The 27,631-nt window shown below is 39.2% G+C and overlaps 1 protein-coding gene across 5 annotated transcripts in view; it reads left to right on the top strand.

Moving 5' to 3' along the window:
- APP (amyloid beta precursor protein) overlaps positions 1-27,631 on the top strand; it is a 205,331-nt gene that overhangs the window by 20,085 nt on the left and 157,615 nt on the right. For all 5 annotated transcript variants that reach the window (XM_057398713.1, XM_057398712.1, XM_057398710.1 and 2 more), the window contains exon 2: positions 16,641-16,808. In XM_057398713.1, coding sequence (XP_057254696.1) covers positions 16,641-16,808 — 168 coding nt within the window. The remainder of the gene's footprint in view (positions 1-16,640; positions 16,809-27,631) is intronic.

The following is a 27,631-nucleotide window of genomic DNA, read 5'->3' as shown; positions in this document are numbered from 1 at the left end:
TCTACTTTCTGTCCCTTGTAAACTGTGCTGTGCAAAGAGAGAGGAAGAACTTACCTTTGCTTTGCACGTGTGCTTTCTTATTATATGATGAAGTAGTAAAGAAGTTGCATGTGCAGGTTCAGAATGAAAATGTCAACCATGTAACACTAGTCCATTCCAAAAATGAATGCTTGTGTTGATTTGTGTTGCGTTGGAGACCTGGGATTTGTGAAAGTCTGAATGGCAGCTGGAACAATGCAGGTTTTGTAGCCATGTGCTGTTTTCAGCAGAATAAAGAATGAGGGAAAGAGTGCTTGAATGGTGGTCTGGAGAAGCTATTTGATAAATAAAATTGATTTGGGCTGTTTGCTTTTTATAGTAGTTTGCTGTTAACTCTCCAGTCTGCTTCACATAAAATTTTAGCAGTAGTAATTTGTGTCTTAACTTTGTCTTTCTGAAAAGACTTTGCAGAAAGTTTAATATACAGATAGTACAGTAAAAATAGTTCCATATCCCCAAATCTAGATTTACAGAAACAAGTTTTTAGGATTTTTCAACCCATCTGGTTAAAGTTTTGTGCTGTGTTTGAGTCAAGCAGTGCCACCTTGGGGCAAGTCACAGTGGGGCAAGGGCACTGATAGTTTTTAACAAGCTTGCCACCTTACTGGATAAAGCAGAGTAATGTGCTTACTGTACTGTGAAATACCATCTGAGAGTTAATGCATTCTGCTGGTGTAGCTGCATCCCCAAGGGATGTTCCTCCTTGGAGGGTGGGGTGAGCCCTGCATGGCTGTGTGCCCTGCAGGCACTATGTACTGTCTGCACTGCGCTGTCCTCTCCAGTGATCCTAACACTTGGTGTTATCTGGACTTTTAAAAATGGGTACTAATGTATTTAATGAAATACAGTGTTGTTTTGGGGGAGCGGGAAAGACATCCTTTGAGGGGATCTTACTGTAGGAACATTTCTAGGTATGTCCACCTCACAGCTCTGACCCAGATTTTCAGCCTAGTTGGGGTGGTACAACAAAACCACAGAAAGTGTGGTCTGAACCCTTGCAGGTCTTTAATTCGGTCTCCTCTTCAATGGCAGTGGTGGCTTTTCAATGGTTCAGAAGGTTGCTTGGATATCTCTTACTGAAGTGTCTTCCGTTTCCCTCAATGCAGCAGTACTTTGCCGGTGACCTGAATGGTCCTGAACCTAGAAGAGAAACTCAGTGGTGGTTTTCTTCCTCCTTTACAGCTGCTTCTGAAAACATCTTCATATTGCTGTTTCTGTACCTTGTTTTTTTCATGCAAGCCCTGGTGCAGGTGATCAGTCAGCTTTTTCATGCTTCAGATGTTGCTGTATGTGTAATCATATGCATCTGTTGTGTGGTTGTTGAAATGGATTTACAGTGTCTGCTTATTCAGGCTAGTCGCTTTTGACAGATTTTAATGAAAAGTTGCTGATCAAGAGTGGGTAGGTGCATGTTTGGACAGCTTGTGTCTAAGAAATGAGGAGGTTGCCTGAGCTAGACATAGAACATAGTATTTGTATGGAGAAGAGAGTTTTCCAAGTCTTGTGAAAACAAGCCAAAAAAGCCTGGTGACACAACTGCCCTGAAACCTTGCAAACATCAGAAAATGGTATGAAATCCGTACTTGCTTGGAAAGGTTTAAGAACTGATGGCATGACATTTAAAACAAACCTTCATTTAATTTATTCTGCTATACAGTGTGGGAAGAAGTGTGTGTTGTAGACTCTGAACTTAACAGGCAAACATTCTGAAGATTTGCTGAGATGTTGAAAGGCATGGATATGGAATTCAGCTCACTATGAATGTGTAAGGACACACCTGGTGAAAACAATAACTCTTTCTGTTGAAAGCTGAGAAATTGTTGTAGAAGAACCAAAATTTTCACAGTAGTTTGCATTTGGAACTTGATAAAGTGAACAGATGTTTGCCAAGGTCAGGAAATGGTGAGGGGAGGAAAAATCCCTGTGTGATATTTTACCAATACTTAGTGCTCCTTGGAGCCAGGGTTGAGTTCATTGCTGTAATTTACTTCTGAAATGTAAAAAATGTTATTTTTATTGTGATTTGACACAACTGAGTTCACTTTTCAAAATCTTTGTGTTATATTAATACGAATTAAAACACTCGTTATGTCTGTTTCATGTGATGAATTACTTTGTATGCTTTTCATGTTTGAAAATAATAGGATGTTTTATATAAAAGTATGTACATTTTTTAAGGGAAGTAAGTCTCTATAGGCGCCCACAGTAGGTACTGAGCCTTCCTTCAGCAATTTGATCTGTTCAGGGATCAGTGCATGAGACCAAGAGACTGCTTGAGGTCTGTGCTAAAGATTGCAGTGAGTGCGTCTAAAGGAAGTACATAGACTGGTTATTCCTATGGCTTGTCTGAAATACTAGTATTCTTTCACTGTTACTGTACTGCTTCTTAGCCTCATTTCGTTAGTTTAGATTTGATGTTTATTTTCTGCCTTTATGTAACAAAATATATCTGAAGCTAAACTTCTGGTGGTATTCTTGGTTACCTTGAAAGAACTTCAGCTTTCCTCATGTTTATAACAATGCAAGTAAAAAAACAATGCTGGTGTTAATGGATGATAGTCTCTATTACATTAGCAGAGGGAAGAACCATGTAATGTACACTGGCTGATGCCAGAGAGTGAGGATGAAAGATATTGTTGGTGACCATGTCAGCAAAAAGGAAAACCATGCTGTTGGTTGGAATGACTTGAGGGGCTCTTAAAAGTTACACAGTTTCCAAAGTAATGTGGTTGTTGCTGATTTTGCCAATACAGAGCTATACCATGAATGCCCATTGGTATTGGTATGCACATACATCCTGCGAGCGTAATAACTAGGAATTGCTGTATTTTCAGTTTCAGGTCATGCATTGTGTGGAGTACTTAATCACTGCAGACTAAAGGTGATGATGAATGCATGGCTAAGCCTGGGCTGGGCACAAGTAAGAGGGCTGTGTATCCTCTCCTGTTGCCAGGATTTCTGGGTCTGAACACTATGCTGCTGTGCTGTGTTAAGTTGAAGCCTCTTGATATCTCAGCAAACACTGGGAAGCCATGCCTGCCTTCCTGAGTTCATGGGTAGGAAGGGGGGAGCTGTGGGAAGGCTGCTTGCCTGTAGATCAGTGTTGAGCTTGTCTCTTGCTGGAAGGTGGTGGTTACCACTGAGAAGGATCCTAAGCTCCAGTGCAAGTCTGACCTTTTCAGCTAGTTTGGGTTGCAAGCACTAAGCAGTCCTTGGTGACTTACTGTACGAAGGTAGTGCTTGAGATAATGTCAAGGCTAACATGAAGCTGGAAAACTACCTGCTTGGACATTTGAGCTCTGTGATGCACTCCCTGCCCATAGCAGTGCACTTGGAACCAGATGATCTTTGAGGTCCGGTCCAACCTAAACCATTCTGTGATCTTTTTACTCTTTTCTTACTTCCCCATTGGCATTTTCAAGGAATTTTACCAAAATAATTGCAGCTCATATTCTGAGCTGCTGCTTGTTTCACCAACTGAATGGGGCTGGAGATGGGAAGGAGAACATGAAGGGAGTCTTCTGAAGGTGGGAAATAGGCAGCTGTTGGCCACTCTAGAATATCTTAGCCTTTACATGGAATGAGAGCAGAGTTTTAAGGTGATACCTGATGTCAGCTGTATTTTGTGTTGTATTTTTAGTAGTACAGTTTCTTTCAACCTCTCAGCATGACAAGAGAAACCATTTGTAAAAGACATACCAGATTTAAAGGTTTCTTGCTCTGAGATTGAGTGTGTGAAAACAAGTGTGTGCAGCTTTCAGAGAGCATATTGTTCAGAAGAGGAAAAAAGATTCAGAAAAGAGACTGTGTTGCAGCTTGGGGCAACTGTTTTGTCAGCGTAGGTCATAAAGAATTTTTAATATCTGCAAATAAATCTGTGGAGAGGACTGGAGAGGAAATACTGTTATGTGTTGCCACACTGTGCGGATCATGGATAGCTTGTGTACATCTAGTACTCTGGTCAAATTCCTGATGAGGCATCAGCATCCCTACTTAGAGTCCTTAAGCATTGCAGCAAGTGAAGTAAAATAAACATTATTTCTGCTTTCACTGCACATTTTGACCTAGCTAGACTTAAATAAAAGTTGACAGCCATCTTGCTTGTTTTTCTGTTAGTGAATAGAAATAAGGTTGCTTGTACTTCCGTTATGAGGCATCCTAAGTGTTCAGTAGGACTTTTATTTGGTTACAGAGCCTGGAGCTGTACTACAGAAAAGTTTTTCTTCCCCTCTGTCAATGGAGAGTGTGTGACATCTTTCACACACTCTTATTATATCTCAGTAAAAACTTATTATATCTCAGTAAAACAGTGGAGTTGGGAAAGTGTATCATCCTGATGATAATCGTCACAAATGAAGAAACAATACTACATCTGATGAGTTTTACAAAGCAAGATGCTGTATTAATCTTCCAGATTATTCATTCAAAAGACAAAAAATCTGCACTCTTTGAAGGATTTGTGTTCAAAATACCAGTAATATAATGGCAGTATTGAAAAATGAGCATTTTTGTCTTGAAGTATGTGGTTTCAACATGATTAAAGAAACTGAAGATTATTTTTTTTTATTCCCTTAGGAACGGGCTAATGCTTTGGGGGCTTTAGCTTATTTGTAAGGAAACAGCACTTCATCTTTATTATGTTGTTTTATTTGGACCAGTTCTCTCATCTGATAACAATAATTAACAATGAGCAATCTCATCTGCATTATTTGATGATCTGAAAGTGCCTCAGAGTTGATCTTGACCTCTTTCATACAACTTTAAATTCAATTACTATGAATTTGTAGTAGTCTTTAAGGATGTTCATAAGCCTCCAAATCAAATGTCTGTGAGAATCTCTCTCCTGTTCTCACTGTTGTCAAGATGGAGAGCAGTTGCTATTAGTGAGCAGACCTACCGGAGGACACTCGGGGTCTTTAGTATAGCTTAAACCCCCCAAAACTCCCATTCTGAATTTTGGCATCTAGTCCACCTCTTCAGTCACTTACTTTCTCTATCCTTGCCTGCATGTGAAACATTTGTGTGAGCTTCTGTTAAGTGTAATAAGAGCATGTCCTCATGGAAGAGTGAGAGCTGTCTGGCACAATTTTTCTCATGTTTCAAAGTTTTGCATAGGTAAGCTTGTATGCGATACCTACTGCTGCATTATCAGAAAGTTGTGATAATAACTGGAAGAAAGTCCTTGAATTTATAGGATCTAATCCTCCCCCCACTGTAGTGCTCGGTAAGATCAGAAATCCAGAACCCATGGTGGTGATACCTGTTGTGAATAGGAAAGAGAGAGGACATCAGAACATGCTTTCTTTTCTGTGAAATCAGAAAGGTTTCTTTGTAAAGACCATCTGCGGAAGAGTTCAGATGAAGGCTGTGTCTCTAAATGTAAATTTTTTTAGACCCAAGGAACAGGTACTCTAAGATACCCCACAGGTAGGGTTTGGAAATTTAAATGCATGACTCGGAAAAATTCATGTGCTTCTGTAGCACTGGCCTTCATGTATGGGGCAGTTGGCTCCTGTTCTGTAGTGCTTCCTACATATTAGTTGGGGGGGGGGGGGGGGGGTTTTGGTTTTTTTTTTTTTTTTGCCCTTTTTTTTTTTTTTTTTTAAACTTGAATTGCATAATGGATTTTGGAAAGTTGTTGACTTCTCACAGTTATCTGATTCTTTCCAGATATCCAGATTCCAATTATCCAGTTCTCTTTCCTATGTCATTGGAAATTGATTTAAGTCTGACTGAATTCCCTTAAGTCTGATTTTTGGGTTGTTTTATTTAGTTCTTCAAGCTGAGGAGTTGTGTTTTATAGAATAACTGGCTTGCATGGTCAAGCCAATAACTCCTTTGGTTTATTATTTCCGATAAGATTAAGACTCCTGGCTCCTGGGTGGTGGTGTTTGTTTGTTTAATTATTTTATTTTTTATTTAGTAGTGGGTGATTCAAATACCCTGAAAAGAGATCCAGGGCAGGATTTGTTTCAGCATGGCACGTCTAGTAATGCTGTATTAATTACCTTATCACTATTGCTGTTGTGAGGAGGTAGAATTTCATACACATTTATGGAGGGAGGGTTGAAGGACTGGACCTTCTGTTCAACTCAGAATGAATCAAAATCTGTCAGCCATCTATTTGACTTTGCCATGTAGCAACTAGTATCAGGCTTCTGTATGTGTTTGGAAAGTAATCCAGGTAATTCGCTATGTTGTTTAATCCTAGTGTTGACGTATTAGTTCCTTTTGGCTTGCTCACATTGGTATTTTTGTGAGCTAAAAAAGGTTTGTCTAATTAGAGATGTGTTGGCATCTTGGGTAGGGTAAATAATACCTTAGGAAGGTTCTTATGGACGTGCTCTTCCTTGTAGCAGAGAGTCCTCAACTTGCTAAACACTAGTGGTTAAAGTCAGCAAATGCCAGAAATACCTTGTTAATTCATCTCCACATTATTTGTGGAATGAAATTGATAATAGTAATAGTAGTAAGCCATCCAGTGGGACAACTTTCAGAGAAGACTGTGACTCACAGGCTTGATGACTGGGCAAAGAATAGTTCTGCATCAGATTAATATGAGAGGGACCTTTGGCATATGTATGGACTGCTGTAACAGTGTAAAATAGCTGAAGCGCGCTTCATGTTAAAACTAGTGAGTTACATCAGACTTCTCACATGGCTCTGTTCAGATACTTGTAGTTCAGCCAAATGGCAGCAGAGGAGGATGCCATTCTACATAGTTTGAAGAATAACATAAGCAATGTGGTCTGCTAAACTAAGCAGTTAATTTGTCGATGTAGGTTGTGCCTCTGTGCTGAGGGCAGATAATGATCTGTATGCAAAATAAATAATGACAGTAAAGTGTCAACCTCAGAGCTTCCTTTGAAATTCAGTTGATGAAGGGTGGAGGTCCTGTTTCACAAACAAAACATCAGCTCTTCTGGTCGTGAATTTCTGCTCGGGTAGATAAGGGTTTGTTCAGTCAGACTGTAACAGAAGAAAAATCTGCTGAGCAGACGGGTTTCAGCTTCTGTTCCTTCTTGGAGGAGCTTACAAAATGCACTGTATATTTCCTCCACTGCAGTAATAATTCTGCGGCTTTGGAGTAATTAGTTCAGTATTTCATTGTTGTCTTTCTGCAGCAGGAAAATGATGAAGCCTGCAGGATTTTCCAAATCTGGAAAAATCTGGTATCCCTTAAGGAGGTTTTTCAGGAAAACTTGGGTGCCTTGTGTACTTTAACTCACTTTGTCTAATTACTATAGTGTCAAAAATGCAGGATGTTTTTTATTACTGTGTAATAAATTAGTCATAGAAGAGTCAAGCTTGGAAGTGTAATTAGAGTATTGTGGTTTTCATACTGGGCATGTTTTTTTAAGTTTATTATTATTTATTTAGAAAGTTACAAGGCCAAGCATTTAAACAGAGCCCTTTAAAATGGGAGTGGGCTGTAAACAAAGTCTGCTGCTGTGTCCTGATGGCATCCCATATAGAACCTAAAAAGAATAAAAACAGTGCTGAAGGAGTAATTTAAATAACTTATTTCCTTCTTTCTTCTTCAAAATCCTTCTAAATGAAAGATACGATTCTGTGACAGGTTGAATACTAACAAATTTTATGGAATAGGGGTAAGATGCAAGTATCTCTCAAATGGAATAACGTCCTCTTTACAAACTATCCTTTGCAGCCCAGTTTTAGCAGGAAAAGTTGACAAAATAAACAGTGTAAAAATGCAGCAAAGATGTTGTATGGAAGACTTCTTTTTCCTTGAGATGCATAAGTGAATGAGGAACTGGAAATGTGATGAATGAGATGCGAAGCCATCTTAAAGTCAACAGCTACTTTGCATGAATTTCTGAAAAGTGAGGAGTGCTATTCTGTTTAAAAATAAGTCAGTAATTTAGATAGCACTGACATTTGAGTGATGTGGTTAATTTGAGAAGCTGACATTGCTCAAATATTAACTTGCTTATCAAATTGAACTAGATTGTTCCTCAATTTTTGACCTGGCAGATACAACTTAAATTTGTTTCATGGGTTGGGGTCTGGCTCTGCGTATGGTAATTTTCCATTTCACATAATTCACTCTTTCGTAAGAAAAAAGATGCTTTAACATAAATGAAAATTAGACCTTATTTATAACTCTTGTGTACTTGCTCTTGCCATGTAATTTCAATTTTACATGAGTAAGTTTCATGGGTATAATAGGATCTCAAAAGCTATTACTAAGCTTGGAATAGTTCTGTAGCCTGTTGTGTCGCTGTGAAATATACTTTTTTCTTATACTTGATATGTTTATATAAGATAAAGTAAGTGATAGTGGCTCTGAGTGTTGGAGTAGAAAATAAAATGCTGGAATTACATGGTTTGTACTGAATTATTTCAGTTGAAAATCTCAATTTGGTTCTTTAAAAAAAATACTGTGTTTTGGGGTAATGACAGGCTTTCAGGTGATGACATTTAAAGTCAGTATCATAAAATTTCTGCATTGCTGGACATACCAAAAGAAATCATAACACTTGTCATATATATATTGGTGTTATTAAACACTTCTTTTGTCAAAATTGCACACTTGCTGGATTCCATTTTTTTCCTTCTTTTTTTTCCCAAGTTAGATGATGGAGGATATTTAATTCTGACAGGAATTCGTGTGTTTTCTAATTTTGTGTGAGTTTTGTTTGGTTTTGTTTGTGGTTTTTTTGTTTGTTGTGTACTCTGCTGCTATTAGTCAGCACATTATATAGCCATGTAAATAACTAGATTGCTTCAGCATCTCAATTGAGGGGCTTTTTGTTTAAAAAAAAAACCAAAACAAAACAAACCCAAAACCATAAATCCAACCAAAAAAACTTCTTAATACACTCTTAATTTTCCTTGCAAAATCTTTATTTCCCACCCTGCTCCCTGGCTGATACTTTCCTCACATTTTTGACCAGATGCTGGTTTTTGTAGCTGAATTATAGTTTTTCAGAGTCCTCTCGGGAGCATGGAAACGTTTGCATGGTGAAGCTGGACAGGCTCTGCAGGGGCCCAGGCTGGGGAAATCCTGCCTCTCTTGGGTGTGTGCTCGCACTTGTATGCAGGTCTGGTCTTTGTTATAGATACGATAGCAAAATTGCTGCTGAAGTCTTACAAGTATCTCGTGTAAACAATTGGTTTCTGGATTGCTCTGCCCTTTGGGGATGGGAGCACTCTACCTCCCAGTTGCTTCATGAGATATCTTTGAATGCTCAGTGCTTAGTCCTGGCTGATTTTTGGTTTGATTTTGGAACTTGTTTTGATTCCAGGGTAGACTGATGCCTGAGCCCTGGGTTCAGGTAGCATGCTACCAGTGCTTGGAATGTGACCTGAGGGAAGTGTTAAAACTAAGACGTATGCAATAAATACAGCATATGTAAATGGTATGGGTGGGGACAGTGGTCATCTGCCAGAAGGTAGTTCTGATAAAACTATTGCTTTCTCTGTAGCCTTGGAGACAGATTTGCTTTTAATATATTTGTAGAGCATGCCATCCTTGAGCTGCTGTGGAGAAGTGGGCAGTGTGCTGTTGTGATGCCCTTTTAGCATTGGTATTGGGTTGATAGCATGCCAGGAGGACTGCATACAAGTATTTACTCTTGGGTCAAATAGGGCAAATAAACATCTCTGATTTTCCAGGAGCTTTTCAGTGGAGATTTTTGTTTCTCAACCAAATTTCAGGTGCTTTTTAGTTTACAGAGTGCTTAAGCTTCTTCAAATCTGATGGCATTTTGTAAAGCAGATCTGGATCTTCTCAGGGATTTCTATAGTTTAGGGACATTACTGTTTGCCAGAAATCTTTGTCTTCAGAAGGGAGCAACTGTACTGAGCAACCAGTAATTTTTTTTTCTTTTTGGCCTGTTTCAATAGGCTGTTGACAACAATAATTGCTGTTGCTGTTTGTATATTAACGTTATACAATAAAACCCTGTTTCTGAATTATTCATGTTGATTTTGACAACCTCTTGCGACACAGTTCGTCTCCAAGGAGAAGCACAGCGATGGAAATTTTTCTTGGTTTTGAGACAGCTATCTTAAAGCTGTGGGGAGACAATAATTTGATATTTCCTCCCTTTCTAATTTGAGTGCTTTATTTTTTTTATTTTTTTCTTTGTCCTGATTGTATTTATAAGAAGAGTTGGTTTTTGTTTGTTTTTTTTTTTAATTTATGTATGTGAGCAGGATTTTAAATGTAAATAGACTTTAAAGCATTTGTGTTCTGTCTAGGTACCTAATAAAACTAGGAGGAGAACTAGCATTTTATGGCTTAAATTGGAAGGCTGAAAGTCTGTATTCTCTTACACTCTTCTCTAAAGTGAATGGTTAACCAGCAGGCAAGAAGCCGTGGATTTGTGTCTGGTGACATGAGCCTGTATTAGCATGACATTTGCCTGCTTTGAGCTGTAGACTTCTGGAATTGAGGATTGATCTTCACTTGTAGGGTGCAGCAGACCAGACATAGTCCAGTGGAAGAAACTTGGTCTTCCTACTGGGGTTAACAGGGTTATCTGCTGTTTTCCTCACTGAGTGTATGAGGCCAAGCAGAGAGTCCTTTTACACTCAGTACCTTTAGTTTTAGTGCCACTCTTTATATGAGAAAATAGCTATGAGCAGCTCTGCTTCAAAGATAGAATTCTGTTTTGTTAATAGCCATAGAGGAGGCAAACTGCTTTGCACACAAATTGGTGCTGCTGCAGTTAGTGAGAAACCTCAGATTTCAACATGAATGTGGTATAAAAGTTTGCATGAAGTACAGGCATGGTTTGGAAGGGTGGCGTGTTACTTGAGTATGCTTAATGCTTCACAAATTTTGAGCCCCTGTTTGATTTTTATTGTCAGCAGAAGTTATTAAACCTAAAAACTGTAGTCACCGACTTCTTGGTTGAATGTTTGGAACTGGTGTTAGCATTAAAAATGGAAAGCAGTGAAGGATTATTTTAATCACTTCCTAAAATAAGGAGGACATTTGTTGTTCTTGAGTATGGAGGTTGTTACAGAATGTCCTCTCCTTGAAAGTAACTGCAAATGAAGCAATTAATACAGATTAAATACGCTTTGAAGGCTTACGAAAGTAGCTTCAGGTTAGTGTTTGCAGAATAAAACAACCTAAATCATGGTAGCCGTCTTAGGGACCACTGGGGAATGTTTTTTTATGTTTCAATGTTTAATAATAGCACATACAAGGTCTGGTGCTTATTTTCATATTATATTGTAGTCCTTAATTATAAGTTAATAGTGGAGCTATCTGGAGTGCAGTTGTGTTACTTTAGTCTCTATGGAAAACCTCTTGAGGGTAAAACCTTGCAGCCTATGTTTTCTGAATATAGCCTTAGTTGTGAAAAAAAAACAATGCTTGTTGTTGAAATAGGGATTATGAAAAGCTATTAGTGAATACACTAATTACTTTTGTAACTGCAGAAAGCAGTGACACAGAGAGTGGATGGAGAGAAGGCTATGCTTTCTGTCTGAAATAATGGTGTTTGATAGGAAAAAGCCCTTTGATGTTAAAATTAAATGGTAATGAGTTAAAAAAAATTCTCACACTTTGATAAGGTAGACTGTTCCTTTGTAAATTTTGTAATTAGGTAAACTTCTTTCAGTCTTCTGTATTCTGCTACCAAAATCCTTTTTGAGTGTTTCAGAAACTGTATAAATGGCATCCAGCATGCCTTATGGATGTGGAGTGCATGGATGTACTAAAGACCCTTTGCACCTCTACTCAAATGTGTTAAATTACCAGGGCTGAAGATGGGAAAGCAACGGTACCACTGTACTATAATTTAGCATGGGAAGGAAACAGATTCCCTACATACTAATCTCTTAATGCTTACATGATGGGTTTTCTTGTATTTAGTTTGATATTTTGATATCAAACAAGTACTTGGAATGATTGTTTTCCCTCTCAAAAGAATCAGAAAAATACCATGAAACTTCTGTTTTCAAAGACGTGCTCCAGTAATTAAACAAAGTCATTCAGGTGTATTTTCCAGGACTTAACCTTCTTTTGTTCTAAACTATTTAATTGACACAGTCTGTTGGGAAAACTTCTGAATTATGTCAGTCTTCTTTCCTTATTCAAAGCAGTTATAACCAATAAGCAGTTATATATCTGATAGGCTTTCTCTTACGGAGTTGTCTTCTGATCCTAGTCTTTAGTGTTGACTGGTTTTCCTTTTTTTAATATCCCCACCTATAGGATGAGTTCTTAACTATGCTTTCTCTTTGAGAGTAGGCAAAATGCCAAGAACCTGTACGTGAAAGGTATTTTAATTTTCATTACTGTCAAATAACATTTTAAATGCTTCAGCATGTAACTGCTCATAAGAAGGAGATGTGGCAGAAGAGCACGCAGGATGGTGTGCACAACTGGAGGTGAAATGAGTCTGTCAGCTGAACGACAGGCCCCTGCGATGCTGAAACTCTTTAAGGGAGAGCCTGCTGTCAGCATTGAGCATTAGCACGGCTGTGGATCCTTTCTTTCCAAATGTGTACCCTCGCTACACTTTTGAAAGTTAATAATTAAAAGATGCATAACAACTTAATAATTTTGTTTCCTCTATAAAAAATGTCAAGCTGGTACCTCAACATCTTGTGACATACTAGGCTAGTGTATACAGAGCTCTAAATAGTGTACAATTGATTGAGGTAATCTTTCAGAATGCATTAGTTGCCGTTTTTAAAATTCAGGTAGTTCCCATTCTAGAAATACATCTGTGATCCAGATGTGGTGTAGAAGTGATGAGTAGCATTTTATTTACAAACTGGATATACTGTGAAAGCCAAAGCATAACTTTGGGGTCACTGTGAGCCGACATGCTAATTGGTCCTACTGTTATTTAATGATTTGCCAAGAGGCTTGGAAAAAGCACGTGCTACTTCTTTGAGGTCATATGCAAAATAGACAAAAATAATATGTGATTACAGTTTTGTTAATAAGCTTGGAGATTTTTACTTTTGCAGAATACTAGTAAAGGAAATAATTGCTGTTAATGTCATTTGTGTTGCATGAGTTATTCTTTGGGAGACTAATCTGCCCAAGAGCTTTAGGATTAGTCAAGGAGAGATTTGCCGCTATAGGCGTTATTGTAACAAACTGGACTGTAGCTTTATGTTATTCAGCATTACTGGATAAAAGCTGCTTATCTATGTAGATCAGTGCTCTAGATTATTTAATTGCATTGTAATGCAGATGATTTTTCTTGTCAGAAAATGAATGTAAATGAATTAAACCACTGGCTGTGAAGAAAATGTGAATGATACATAAAATTCTTCACCAGGTTGCTTATTTAAGCTGGATATACCTTTTGATATGACCAGTGATTCGTGAATTTGCGTGTTTAAGAATATTATGGCAGCATGTATGGGACAAATTACCACATTTAGTTTTATCTTACTCTCCTGCCATTTGTTGAGTTAACTTATCTTTTGAAGTGCATGTATTCTTAAAGTGCTACTTCCTCCCCACTATCTCCCAAAATACTGTTGTTCAGTCCTCTTTATGATAAAACTGCTGCTGGATGTCTCTGTTAAAGTCAGTAATAGTTCATTAGGTTTTACCTTATCAATAAGTTATGCAGACTAGAATCCTCTCTTGAAATCAACTAAGTTTAACCTTTTATTTTTGGCTTTCAGTTTGGTTTAACTTGGCAGTGTTAGGTTTACTGTTGGACTCAATGATGTCAGACGTCTTTTGCAACCTAAATCATCCTGTGATCTAAATGTTTAGTTCTGTTGACAGTGTGTATTAATTGCTCCAATATTTCTTTATGATTAGAAACATTTAGCTGTCCTAATCAATATAAAGAAGTGCTATGCAGAGCAGTTCATCAGTGTGACCCTGCCAGCTCAAAATGTAGAAAGCTCCATGTGATCATGGCTTGCGCTGGTAATGTCATTAAGCTGGGAGATGTTATGTGATTTTTGAAGGGAATGAGATTGTAAGTAGACAGTCACAGGTTGTCATATTGTTAGAGCTAAATTGATACCACTCTTAAGTAAATAGTCCCTTTGTTTTCTGCCACTTTTAGGTGCCTTCTTAGCTTCCTTGGGTAAGGCAGAAAATAATCAAAAGTTCCCTATTACAAAGCCACTAGGGAAGGTCTCCATGAAATTTCAGCTTAAGATTTTGAGTGAAAAAAGATAAGTAGATCTCCTACTGTACTATTAATTTAATAGAGATCTCAGGTGGAAGAGCTGACTCTGAGTAGGTTTCACATTACGCACGTCACCTGTGGAATGACGCGCTTCTATTTTTATTGAAGTTTTGATAGGGTTGTGGTGCATCTATAAAGAAAGAAAATCATTAATTTGGAGGATTTTTTTGCAAGTGTTTGATACAGATGTGTCAAGTTTGATATGTTCTCCAGTTTCTGAAGATGTTAGAGGGAGTAAGCCAGTGATAGTTTCACTAATTAAAGCAAGCCAGACAAGGTGTCATCCTGGTTACTGGAAAACTCTCTAATTACCCAGTGGAAGGACAGTGATGGTTGACTGTTAAATCATACAGTGCTTACTCCTTCCACTGGAGAAGAAAAATTGAGATAGTAAAGAGAAATCTGTGCCAATATAAGTGTTCCTGAGGGCAGGAAAATTAATGTTGTTTTCTAAAAAAAAGAAAAATAAAAAGGAAAACAAAAACCCAACTTGTCTTAATTGTGGCATTTTAACTAACAATGCTAAGCTAATAGGGTAGTTAGATGTTGACTGCAATGTTTCTTGGTGTGATTTTATTATTCATGAAGCTGTTTTGTGTTTGTTTAAGTAAAGAGTAGGGAAACTGAAGATACAGGGTTTGCATACCTCGTGTGAGACAGTAATTCTGTTTCTTCAGTTTTTCATTAATTTTTAAAATGTTTCTGATTTTCCCCTTGAGAAGCCTTCTAGCTAAAGATTAAAAGTTAAAAATAGATATTTAAACCTAATTGCATATTCTGCTGTACCTCAAGTGTGACATGCTTGCCTTTGGGGCATATGGGGCAATGGAGAGCCATGGACTTGAGGAATTTAGCTTGAAGAGGAGATTTATCTTTGTGTTGTGTTTTCTCAGATGGTAAAACTGAAGCGAGTACTTTCAGCTTATACCTTCTGAGGTTGGCTACATGAGAGAGCAGAAGGCTGAAAGAGAGAACTCTTGACTTGTTTGCCTTAATACTGCAGTCCCATGGGAGGGATTTAAACCAGTGTTGAGGTTTGTGGGGGAGGAGTGTTAAGGTGGTTTATAAATACATATTATAAGGTGGGAAGCTCACAGATATTCCAGAAGTGCATGTAATTGGGAAGTAGTTGAGGGCATCTCTGATGTTTGGCTCTGTACCCCAGAAGATGGGGCACTTAAAGGGGGAAGGCAGCTGGGTGGTGCTGAGTCAGGGTGTTGCAGGGAGCGTGCCCAAAGGAGGTGAGTAAGAGCACTATAGGGTGGCCTGTCATCAACCTGGGTGTTTTAATGCTTGTTTGAGTAGATGACAGTCTGTAATATTTGGCTGTGAGCTAGACCTTTAGCAGTCCCATTTCGATACCATCCCAGCCACTGCATTTTAAGATTCAGTTGAGACGAATCTCACTTGGAAACTGCTGCTTTTAACCCATGGTCTTTATAAGGCATGATAAGATAAAAGCCTGTGTGCTAAACGCTGGAAAAAAGATACATTGTGGGTTTTTTTTAGGAAGCTCTTGGGGAAAACTTGTTACTTTTTTGTTAATTATTAGTGAACTCTTCCTCTCAGTACACTGAATACATGTGGAAAATAAAATTCTATAATCATGCTTCAAGAATGATCGTTGTTGTGTGTTTAACCAAGTTGACAAGGTGACTATATTTGGGCAACAGTTTGGTTACAGCTTTAAAATCTGTGTTAGAATCATAGAATAGTTAGGAAAGGACCTTAAGATCATCTAGTTCCAACCCCCCTGCCATGGGCAGGGACACCTCACACTAAACCATGCCACCCAAGGCTCTGTCCAACCTGGCCTTGAAAACCACCAGGGATGGAGCATTCACAGCCTCCCTGGGCAACCCATTCCAGTGCCTCACCACCCTAGCAGGAAAGAATTTCTTCCTTATATCCAATCTAAACTTCCCCTGTTTAAGTTTGAGCCCATTACCCCTTGTCCTATCACTACAGTCCCTAATGAAGAGTCCCTCTCCAGCATCCCTGTAGGCCCCCTTCAGATACTGGAAGGCTGCTATGAGGTCTCCACGCAGCCTTCTCTTCTCCAGGCTGAACAGCCCCAACTTCCTCAGCCTGACTTCATACAGGAGGTGCTCCAGCCCCCTGATCATCCTCGTGGCCCTCCTCTGGACTTGTTCCAACAGTTCCATGTCCTTTTTATGTTGAGGACACCAGAACTGCACACAGTATTCCAAGTGAGGTCTCACAAGAGCAGAGTAGAGGGGCAGGATCAGTATTGTGTTCTGGATTCGTATGAAGACTGCATTAACGCTTCTCAAACCTGCGTGAATCAAACAGTTTCAGCCTTTGCTGCCATGGGTGGGTAAGCCTAGGGTTTGGTTCAGGCTTGCTTGAGCTGTTTCTGCTTTGGATAGACTGAAATGTCAGGTGTGGAATTAAACCTTTTTTTGTCATTTCTTCTTCTTCTTGCAGGTGCCAGCTGATGGAAATGCTGGGCTGCTGGCAGAGCCCCAGATTGCCATGTTCTGTGGGAAACTCAACATGCACATGAACGTGCAGAACGGAAAGTGGGAGTCAGACCCCTCTGGCACCAAGACCTGCATTGGGACAAAGGAAGGGATTCTCCAGTACTGCCAGGAAGTAAGTCCCATCCTCGAAAACAGCTGTGGTGGTTCTTCTTCTAAAGCACTAAGCTGCAGGGGTGTGCTGGAGAGCCAAGTCTGTAGGGACATTCCCTGTCTATTTTCCTTTTTCTCTCCTACTCCGTTGTCTTTTGTCCTTTTTAAAGAAGCTTTCTCTGGAACCTGTTAAACAGCTTCAAAAAGTGGTTGCTGGGGGAGTTACAGGGACTGTTATTGGACAATTCTGTCCCTGTGTCTTCTACCCATGGGGGATAATTTTTGTATAGTGTATGCAGGGTGAGCTTCTTACAAAGTATTTTGAATAAAGCTGTGGTGACAGTTTATTCTTTAAAATGCCTTTGTTCTTTCTGGGCTGATCTTGAAAGAGTCAGCTGTAACATGTCTTCTGTCATCCTGCCATGATACTGAAATACACTGGGGCAGTCCAGAGTTACTGGTCTCTGCTGCACACTGAACCATTCAGGTTTTCTTAATAGATAAAGCCTGCCCTACAGATGAAGTCACAATGATTGATTTCATATTTCAGAGGAGAAACTTATTACCACTCCCTTATGTCCTAAGAACAGATTGTGGATCTAATTTTGTTTTGTCTCCATGCTGTGATACCGTGATGACCTCGTACCAGTGTGTGTGACAATGTGAAAAGAAAATGTGGATTTCATGCTATGAAACAAAAGGGCATGGCTTGAGTTGCTTTAGTCCTTATGTCTTTTTGTACCACCTCTGTTTTTTATTATATTTTCTTTTAAAGCAGGGGCTATTGCTTATTGCCATGGCAGTAGCTACATTGCTTCCTAAATGTCAAATCAATTTCTGTGAAAATGCCTCTTTAGAAAGCAATATAATTCATGCTTAGGATCTCTGCTCTTTTGGCATCTCTATTCCCGTCTTTTACCCATTGATTGTTCCTTCTGTTTCTTGCAGTGTTTTATTCGTTTTTTTTCCCAGGTTTGGCCTTTATGGTCTAGAACATTCATTTTAATGTTGTAGTGGTTACTAAAATTATTTTTCACCAGTAGCTTTGTCTTTTTACTGAGTATTACTTTGTGAAATTAATACTTTTGTTTACCACTGACTAAAATACCAAAGGTAACCTACTACTAGTAAGGTTTTGGAGGTTTCTGCGGACCTTCTGTTGTCTGATTTATATAAAGTTAATTTATGCGTAGTGAAATTACTGAAGGTGAGAAAAAGAGTAAGAAGATGGAAGTAGAGAAGCAGTTAATAAATGTCCATAGGGTAATAAGGCTCTATTTAAAGTTATAGAAAGAAATACATGAATTTACAGGAATTAAGAGTAGAAAGTTTGGGAGGTTTTAAGGCATGAATAGCTCAGTAACTTGGCAATTCAGTTACAAATACCACTGGTAGGGAAGGGCTCCAGAATGAGGCCTTGGAACTGTAAATCTCAGCTGGATGTGAGCCCATTTTGGAATTGTGGGTGGCATTTGAAAAAAACCCGAACAAAAAAACCCTCCCACACCCAAACAAACTCAAAAACCCCTCTTAAAAAGAGGGAAGAGGAAAGCAAAAGCAGTCAGAAGGTAGCAGCCTCATACTGTTAGATTACAAAGGGAGTAATAAGGAAAATATTTTTTTGACTTCATGTGAGAAAAAATGTCTTTGCCATGAGAGTGGCCATGTGGTGGCACAGGCACCCAAGCAGGCTGTACAGTCCCCACCCTTGGAGACTAGGAGAGCTGAACTGGGCAAGGGCCTGAGCAAATTGGTCTGGCTTAGAGGTAGGCCCTGCCTGGAGTAGAGGAAGGTCTGGTGACCTCTCCAGGTCACTTTAACCGGAGGTTGGTTGTTTTTTTTTTTTGCCAGTCTCAAATTTTTCTCCTGACTTGAGAAACAGAGACCTTTGTTATGTGTGTTTTTAAGGGTAAATTTTGAAACTCCGTTGTGGTGGTAGCCTTGATTTGGGTACTCAAAAGTTCTTCTGCTTATTAGATGATCATGTCACAACTTCAGAGATTCTCTTTAGCTACAGTTAAAAGCACAGCTTAGGGTGTTCTGCCCTGTTGTGGGGCAAGGTGCTAGCAGGTTTACTCCCTAAAAATGGGGTGGACATCTTACACATAATCATATTGATTAGCTAAAATCAGTGTGTGATAAAGCAGTGTACTTTCATTAACCTGAAGTGATCAGCTCTGCTGTGGTGTGCTATAAAACATAGGAATCTGGCTGAAAAAAAACCAACCAACCTTTCTTTGCTGTGCTTACCAGTATGCTTCCTGCTTCTTGGTGGGAAACTGCTGGTGTCCTGGCTCTTCTGCCCTATCTTTCCCCCATGCATGCCAGCAACTGGCTGTAGGACGCAAGGCCGGATGCCTGGATGGTGGGCAGAGCCCTGGTCTGGAAGGTGCATGGAGTACAGAAGGACTTAAATTTCTCCTACAGAGATGTACCAGGAGCCTTGTATTTTTTCTTGATATTGCCTTCGTTGCCTCTCCTCGTCCATTGCCAGCGTAGGTGGATTTTGAAGTCTTGATGTAGAAAGTAGCAGTTGAGGAGCATTGCAAGGGCAGAAAGGAAGGAATGGGGAATAAGCAGAACCACCTACATGTTTTAAAGGTTTATATGGCTTGTTGTTGCTTCGCTTCATTTTGAGTGGGAGCTCAGTGCAGCACAGGAACTGTCTGAATTTATATTTGGACAAAACATCACACAGTTTAAAGATGATAAAGCTCAGACTGTATGTTACTCATTTGAAAGGAAGTGGAGATACTTGAACGCTGCCTTCTAACTTCTTTGACCTCAGTTAAACTGCTACTGAATAAGTGGTTGTGGAAGCACAGTACATCCATCTCGTCTGCCTTCATACCTGTGCATTCTCCAGAGCTCAGCCAAAGCTGATGGCTTTTCTTCTTTTTAATTTAAATACAAGCTAATCAAGCTTTCTTAGGTGGAATGAGATGATGGTTACAGAAGTACTGTTTGCTAGTGGTCTTTCTAACGTCAGACTAGCTAGCATGCCTTCATATTAATTGTACCTGTGCTGAAAAGTAAAATGGCATGAGTTGCTGCAGGACTTGAATCTTGCAGATCATGCCCATGCAACATTGCTTTAGTGTAAAGGGAGTGGTTACAACTGCATGTGTGCCAAAATCATTAATGTGGTGTGAGTGTAGCTGACGCTTCACATCAGGCCATCAGTCAGTATAGTCCTGCTGCTGACATTGCAGTACCAGCTGTTTTGGAGGGGTGTTGGAAAAACCCTGCCATACATGATTGCTGGATAACCAGCCCCTTGGGGAAGGTTTCATCCTAACAGCCCCTGATGGGTGATTAGCTGATGCCATAAAATAGGTAGGGACCACTGCACCTGGAGTTTGCTCTTTCTTGTTTTGTGGAAGAAGCCAGTTGCCCCCACCCATACATATTAAAGCACTGAAGTGACATATTACGGTTGAAGGAAGGTGCATTTCAACGCCCATCAGCTCCTTGTCTTGCTGAACAGTTTTCATGAAACTGATCTGGAGCTTGCCCTTTGGCAAAGTGTGTTTTCAGAGTCATGTGAATATGCAGAGTTAGGAGGTTAATTTAGGTGTGCTCATTTCCCTGTTTAAACAGAATGAGTGCTCAGAATGAACAAACCGGTGTATATTTTATTACATTAGCAGTTTTGAACAACTCCTATGGTCTAAATTTTATGTCTAGTAATTAGGATACATTATATGAGTTCCTTGAAGGACTGAAATCATTTTGCCATCTGTGCTGAGCTTGGTGTCCAAAATGAACTGTAAAAACAATACAGCTGGCAAAAAAATCATTTTGTCTAATACATTTTTTTTCCCTACTCAGTTTAGTTTGGAGGTGCTCATTTGCATTTTAAATATGTGTGGAGCTGTTCCGTTTCGGGTTGGTCTTAGTTTTTTTTTAATGCTTAGCATAACTTACAGATGTAGGGTGTATGTTTGCCCTGGCAGGTGTTACATCTGGCATTTCTAAAACCATATCATGACTGCTTGATTTCTTTTGTCCACTTTCTTTCTTAGTGCCACTGATATCCACAAGCATTTTTTCACTGAACGTGTATTTATTAAAGTCCTCCCCAGAAAGGAAAAAGAGAAGAATTAATAATGAATGCTGCTATACTCCTAATTGCATCTTTGTGTTACATAGAGCAGAAAATAGTAGGGTAAATTCAGATAACAGGTAATTCATTATAGCTGTTGACAGAAGAGTGTTGACATTTCTAATCTCTAAGCATAATACTTTTTAAAATTACCTTCTTGTCATTTTTATCAAATATTCTGTGTTAATGCCATGGGTTTTACCAGGAACTTTGCCTAAACATGAAGCCACTTCTTAGCCAGATCCAGCACAAGCTGGAAAGTGACCATAATAAGGCCTTGAAATTAACTCACCACACAACCCCCAGCTTCAAAGCAGTCCTCAAGTCCCCTGTTTTGTAGGTGGGTCGAAAAGGCCATCGAATGACTTCCCTGTCTTCGTTTTTACTTACTTGCTTGGCTCCCTACCACCACCATTTTCAATAATCCTTTTACTCTTGTTGCCCTGGGCCCATGTCACGCAGAATCAGGCAGGACTAATGGCAGCAGTTCCCTCCTTCTCCAGTCTTTGTCCTTGTTGAGAGCTTCTGAAGGTTTGTTAAAGGGTTGCTGAACTACCAGGGATGCTGATGTTATAAAAAGGAAAAAAATAATTTGATCTTTTCTTCTGAGAAGAGAATTTGAGATGTGATGAAAATGGTCTTGCTGCTTTGATAATGGTTTCTCTCCATGTTACCTTGTCATTTTCATCCTAGTATGTTGTTTTTATCAAGGCTGCATAATGTGCTCTTTCTAGTTTCTCAAACCAAATAGCCATTGTATTGAAGAACAAAATCAATTGTAAACCTGTACCACTCTAAATTCAGCAGCCTGAAAAGCCATACATTTTGCTCTGAGGAAAATGATCCATTTAATGAAACGTCATGGAAAACATACAGATTTTTGGCAGCACAGATTGTCCTGAAAAACAAATGACATTTTCAAGAGAAATGTGTGTTGGTATATTCTGCGACATGTACAGTCATGCTTAAAAGTTCAGGTGAACAGTATATTAGCACTTTTGGCATTGATTATTGAGGTGTTTTGTTTTTTTTTTGATGTAGCTTTTGGTCGACAGCGCAAGTTGAATTAGTTCATTCTGTCTGCCACTGCTTAACTCTCATTTGCTTCAATGGAGGCTTAGATTTTGGAAATGCAGGGTCTGCTGCTTGGTGATATATTTACCCTTAATATGCTCACCATAGAACCCTCTTGAAAAAGAAGGCTGGGCTTTTGAGCCCAGACTGTAGTGTACCATTTAAATACATTTCAAATCAAGTGGCTAATGAAACTTGGAGCATATGTTACAAGATAATGCCTGCCTTTCATGAATGAAATAAAAAGGGTCCCCTGTCGTTTTCTCCCTACACAGACCTTTTTTTGCATGTCTCTAAGAAATAAAAAACATGAGGATCTTAGTATGTTGCTGCTTTCATGATTAGTTTTCCAGCTCTTTTTGAAGCAGCACTTTTTTTTCCTTGTGGAAGGAGGCTGCTTCTGCTTTGAGGTGGAGGGGGGAAGAAAGGTGAAAATAGGCAAGGATCGCATAAATATTTATTTAAGCAAGTGTGTGCTGCAGTGTTTAATGAAGCTGCAATGCTGCATTTTCCTCTAGATTAAATTTGAATTTTGCAGACATGATGGACTAGATGAATGGTTCAACTTAATCTGCGGGTTCCACCAGCACAGTGTTTGTGCCAGGAATGCAATTATTCCTTCTGTCCTTTAAAATACATGAATGTAAAGGCTGTATGCATGGTAGTCCTATTGCCTTTTTTGGTTCATAGTTGAGCTAGCAGACAATGATATAGCATGTGATGAAGATGTCAAAAGAAATCTGCTAAATTGGAGATAAAAAAGACAGGAAGAAAATGTTTTACATTGTCATCAACATGCTGTGCTCTGTGCTTGTGGCTTTGCTCCTCAAGGTTACAGAAAGACCAGCTAACCGTGTTTGCACGAGTCTCTCTGCATACAAAGGGAAGGGAGCAAAGCTCAGCTGGTCCAGTGCTTGGCCTTATTGGAGCCCAAGAAACTTCTGAGAGGGCTGTGTAGCTTTGGAGGAAGTCTGTAGAGTTGTTACCTCTCCTGCACTTGGTGGGGGCAACACAGCGGATCTTTACTGCTGTGTTTCTCCATTCTTTTTTCCCTCTGACACACACAGTTATCATAGTAAGTTGTCTGCTGTTTCCTTTACAGATACATCTCCCAAACATCTTACGCTATGTAGCTCTGAGATGGGCTGGTAGCAGCTGTCCTTTAGTAAATAATATTATAAGCCCAAGAGATATTAGGCATGAAGTGTGATGATTATCTTAAGGAAAGAAAAATGTATTATAAATGTACAGCTGTTACATATCAGCCCTTTTAAGGAGGGAATGTCCTTGGTGATATACTTTCTTTTTCCTCTACCTTTTTAGACCATGCTTGCATGGTTTGGCACAAATCTATCCCACTTTTGCTAAAGGTCATTCTGGGACCTCTCTAACTCCTGACAGCTTCCACTATGATGTAGTTTTTATTCTTAGGGGGTTGGTTTCAGAGGTAGATCAGTTTCTTGATCCAGCTTCTGTGTTAGCACTGGCTCATGAAGAGGTATTAGCAGTAAGCGGACAAAAGAGGAAGGAATCGTGCTCTGGCGATATCAGACTTGTGTCCATTTAAGGGCACTGAAACAGCAGCTCTAACAGCAAGTGTACCTCTGCAGATGGTGGTCCTGAGAGCTGAGGCTACCTGCAGGGTTTGGAGGTCTGCGTGGTTTTGAGTGCTTAAAGGGATTTCAGCTCTTTCTGGTCTTCATACAGAAGACCAGAAAGAGCTGAAACAGAAAGACACAAAAAGTCTCTGTGCAGGACTGTGTGTATGTGTGAATAGGGAGTATACTTTGTCTTACTGCTTTTTCTTCTGGTATTGCGGTGGTAGTGGTACTTGATTCTAGGGGTTTTCTTTTTTTGCGGGGGAAGAAGTGGGCAGGTTTCTTTTTTCTCCTTTTTCCCCCCACCCCTTGCTTTTTTAGCTCTCCCCTGTTTCACCTGTGTCCATGTACTTTGAAATATATGGAAATCAGAAATAATGACTACAAATACGTTGATTTTACTGTAACAGTGCATGTGAAGCTTATTAGTGGCGTTAGTGGGCTGATCTGTCCAGATTGGTCACACAGAATAGGTTCATGTTCAGAAGTCTGTCCTTGCAAGTAAAAGGACATAACACTCATAGATAGCTTCAATTGCCAGTTCTGTAGGCAAAAATAAAAAAGTAAAGACAGCTTCTTGTGCTGTGTAGCTTTGAAGTTGTCTGGAAGGTGATGCTTGCTTGAATTCATAGCAGGGCAGTGCTGCTAGATTGGATGGGAGAAATACTTCTTGATTTCTAGAACATTCACTTTTTTTCCCCAGGCAGCTTATTACCACCACTTTGTAATTCATACAGCAGCATAATAATCTAGTCAGCTTTTATCCTGTTAAAATTATTAGGTAGTGCTGTACTGAGTGCCTGCTTTAATCTTCCAAAGACTGAATACCTCTGGCTAAAAAATTCCACTGATATTCTGTTTTTCTAGATTTACAAAAAATTGTTCTAGGTGGTTGTTGATTAATTTTAATTATAATTATGAAGATGTTTCTGAATATCTGGCCAGCTATTGATGGCTTCATCCACCTTTTCCCGTTTTGTATACATATAACATGGGTTTTTTTAATGAGTTTAAACAGAATTTTAGCCTTTATTTTCTTTTATTTGAGGAGGGTGAGACCTTAGGGTAAACCCTTGCTAGGGAAAGAGAAAGTCTCCTTCTCTTTAGGTAAGACAGGACCTTCTGCTAGAAAGTGTTTAGAGGATGCATCACTGTATCTGTTAAAACATCAGCTTTGTATTTTGTGGGTACTGGTAACGGTTACATATATTAACAGGAGAGAAAAAAAGAAAATTACTTGTGTGGTAATGACAATACCATGTTTAATTTTTTTCTTCTGTTAATCTGGATATGAGAAAATACGATCTGATACACATTTTTTTCTTGCTAGCTTAGTTTCTTTTTCTATAAATATCAGTGTAGGTCAGAAGAGCACTGACCCCATGGAAATGTAATGATGTGCAAGATGTCCTAATTCCAGTTTGAAGAAACTGCACAAGGTTTCCATTAGAATATAAACCAAGGCAATTTAATTTGGTTCTTGTCGTAAGTCATATGTCTTCATAGGCATTTATAAAACATCTCATGTCCTCCATTCATTATTACTCCTTTCTTCCATTTGGCCTGGAAAGAGAGCTCTGCCAGAGAGTTGTGCTCAATAAATGACTTCTTTGTAAATTTAACTTTGGGTTGCATATGGGAAACTGTAATGTTTTGAGGCACTATCAAGATCCTTTAGTATTTTGCTTTTCCTTCTTTGAGCTAATTACAGACTTTTAAAAAAAAAAAAATTAAAAAATTTATTTTGATGAGCATTTCTTTAAACGTCTGTGAAGTGTTGCAGCTTATGTTGCTTGTCCAAGTTCCCACACAGCTTGGCAAGTCGGTGTACACCATCAAAGAGGAATAAAAAAATCAGAAGGGATCATCCAAGGAATAACATTTATGCTTCTAAACAAGGAACCTAAGAGGATAGAATAAGACTGATCTTATTAAAGCTGAACTTGTAATATCTTGTAAGTTAATATGTGTATACTTTTTTTTTGGTGTTTTAGAGGAGATTGTCATAGAAACTCACATTTTGAGCTATTGCCGAGAACTCATTAGTGGATATGCTAATACGTGATTACTTGCTGAAGTCTGGAAGATGGCTGTTAAGATGCTGGTGTCAGTATGGATCAGAGCCTCTCTGTTGAGCAGCGGTGTGATGTGTTCCTATCATGGTTTCATTCCTTTACCCCAGGCATTTCACATGAAGAGCACTGCTGTGGTTTGGGGTTCAGAGCAACATGGAAGACTAAGAAGTCTTCCATATTCAATCAGTTTTGAATTTCCTCAGTGTCCCCACTTCTGCATACTTTCAGCTTCAGCATCCTGAGCTGTTGTAGCTTAAGATCTGTTGCAGGAACAGTCTCTCTTATGAGACAGTCATATTATGTGAGCTAATTTTAGAGTTTCTTACCAAACTAAGAGCAGTGCTGCTACAGAGCTGTTTAGCAGAAGTGTTGAGTTTAAGCAGTACATGCTGTTGCAGAAAGAGTCAGTTTTCTTTCCTCTTCCTCCTCATTTCTTCTCTGCCAGATTTTAGCATATGTCTGATCTTGCAGTGAGGACATTTAGGGAGCTGAACTGCACAAAGCTAAACCCCGCAAACAAACAGAAAAAAAACATGAGTTTCTTTCTTAACCCAGCTCACCAAAGGAGGTGGAAGGGGAAAGCAGGACTTCTTATGACAGCTGACCAGAGGATGGCTTTGCTGTAGTGTTTGAACAGCTGGAGAAGGAGAAGCTTTTTAGGTGTTTTTGAAGGCACTGCATCTTTTTGTCTCTTGGCTTTATGTGTTTTCAGAAGAACACATCCAGTTAAGCCCAAAATTTCCCCAGCAAGTTTTCTCTGGCGATAAGACAAAGACAACAGGAGCAATTTAAATGGGGGGGGGGGAAGGATGTTATAAGGTCTAGAAGACAGATGTCAAATCAAGCCTGTAATGAAGAACGGGCCACATGTTAGAGATGCAAATGTGGCTCCATGATTTAATTTTGGGCAGCAGTAGGGCCATTAGTGGAGAACAAACAAATTCAAAATACCAGAATGTGTGCAGAAAAGGAGAGAAAAGAAGCCAGGTGAAAATGAAGAAATGTGAACAAGGCTGGTATTTTTAGTCAGGATGATGACAGCAGGAAGGACAGAAAAGAATTGATGGATGAATGAAAGACTGAGATATTTGATATATGCAATATCCTTGTCGTGATTATCTGATCTGAAACGGAGTTTTCTTGGATCACATGGTAAACTACTTCCACAGGCCTGCCATAAGTATTTTGACAAAAAGGATATGGACCCTCCGTATCAAGTGTAGAGTCCTAACTGCTGCTTGTTTTGTTGTTGCTTTTGCTTCTTCCATGGTTTTGCAACTAGAGGTGGAGTGGGCTGTTCTCAGGAACATCAGTCTTGTGCTGTTTTCTAAGATTAGGGTTCTTTGTTGCTTTTTAGCAAACATAAATCCTGTCTTAAACGTAATGCAGAAGTGGATTAGATATTTGCAAATTAATGGGATGTATTTATCACACTGTTGCCATGTCATAGAAGAGGGAGAAGCTCTGGGCTGACTTACAGGGCTTTAGAGGGTCAGTGTGGTGGTTGCCACAGGGGAGTGGCAATAGATTGATGCAGAACTGCTTGCACTGCACTAGGAGTTTGATACAGAGCTATTTGAAGTCTGTGTAAATCCTTACATTGACTTTGCTGCTTAAATTCTCCATTGGAGAAAGAACTGCAGTTTAGTTTAATGTCTCACTTTCATGAGTACTAAAGAAATTAATGCTTATCTCTGAAGCAGTTACTCTGCTGAACAACAGAAACTGCTAAGCCACAGAGCGCAGTAATAAGGTAGATTGCATCATAACATAATCCTGGAGATAAGAGCTTTTAAAGCTTTGATCTGCTTTTTTTCATCTCCTGAAGTTTCAACAGAAGCGTAGGTGCAGTTCTGCAAAGTAAGAAGTAATCTCTCTCACAGAATGAGCCAATGCAGCACAGAGTGTTAAGGGTTTTTTGTTTCTTCATCAGCTTGAAAATCCTTTCCATCTGGAAGTACTTGATGGAAAGGTCAGACTTGATTTACTTATT

This window comes from Pezoporus wallicus, unplaced genomic scaffold (assembly GCF_028554395.1).
Source record: "Pezoporus wallicus isolate ANWC-B61680 ecotype Strahan unplaced genomic scaffold, APGP_CSIRO_Pwel_v1 contig_6094, whole genome shotgun sequence".
Classification (NCBI taxonomy): Eukaryota; Metazoa; Chordata; class Aves; order Psittaciformes; family Psittacidae; genus Pezoporus; species Pezoporus wallicus.
This window is presented reverse-complemented; position numbering and strand designations above follow the sequence as displayed.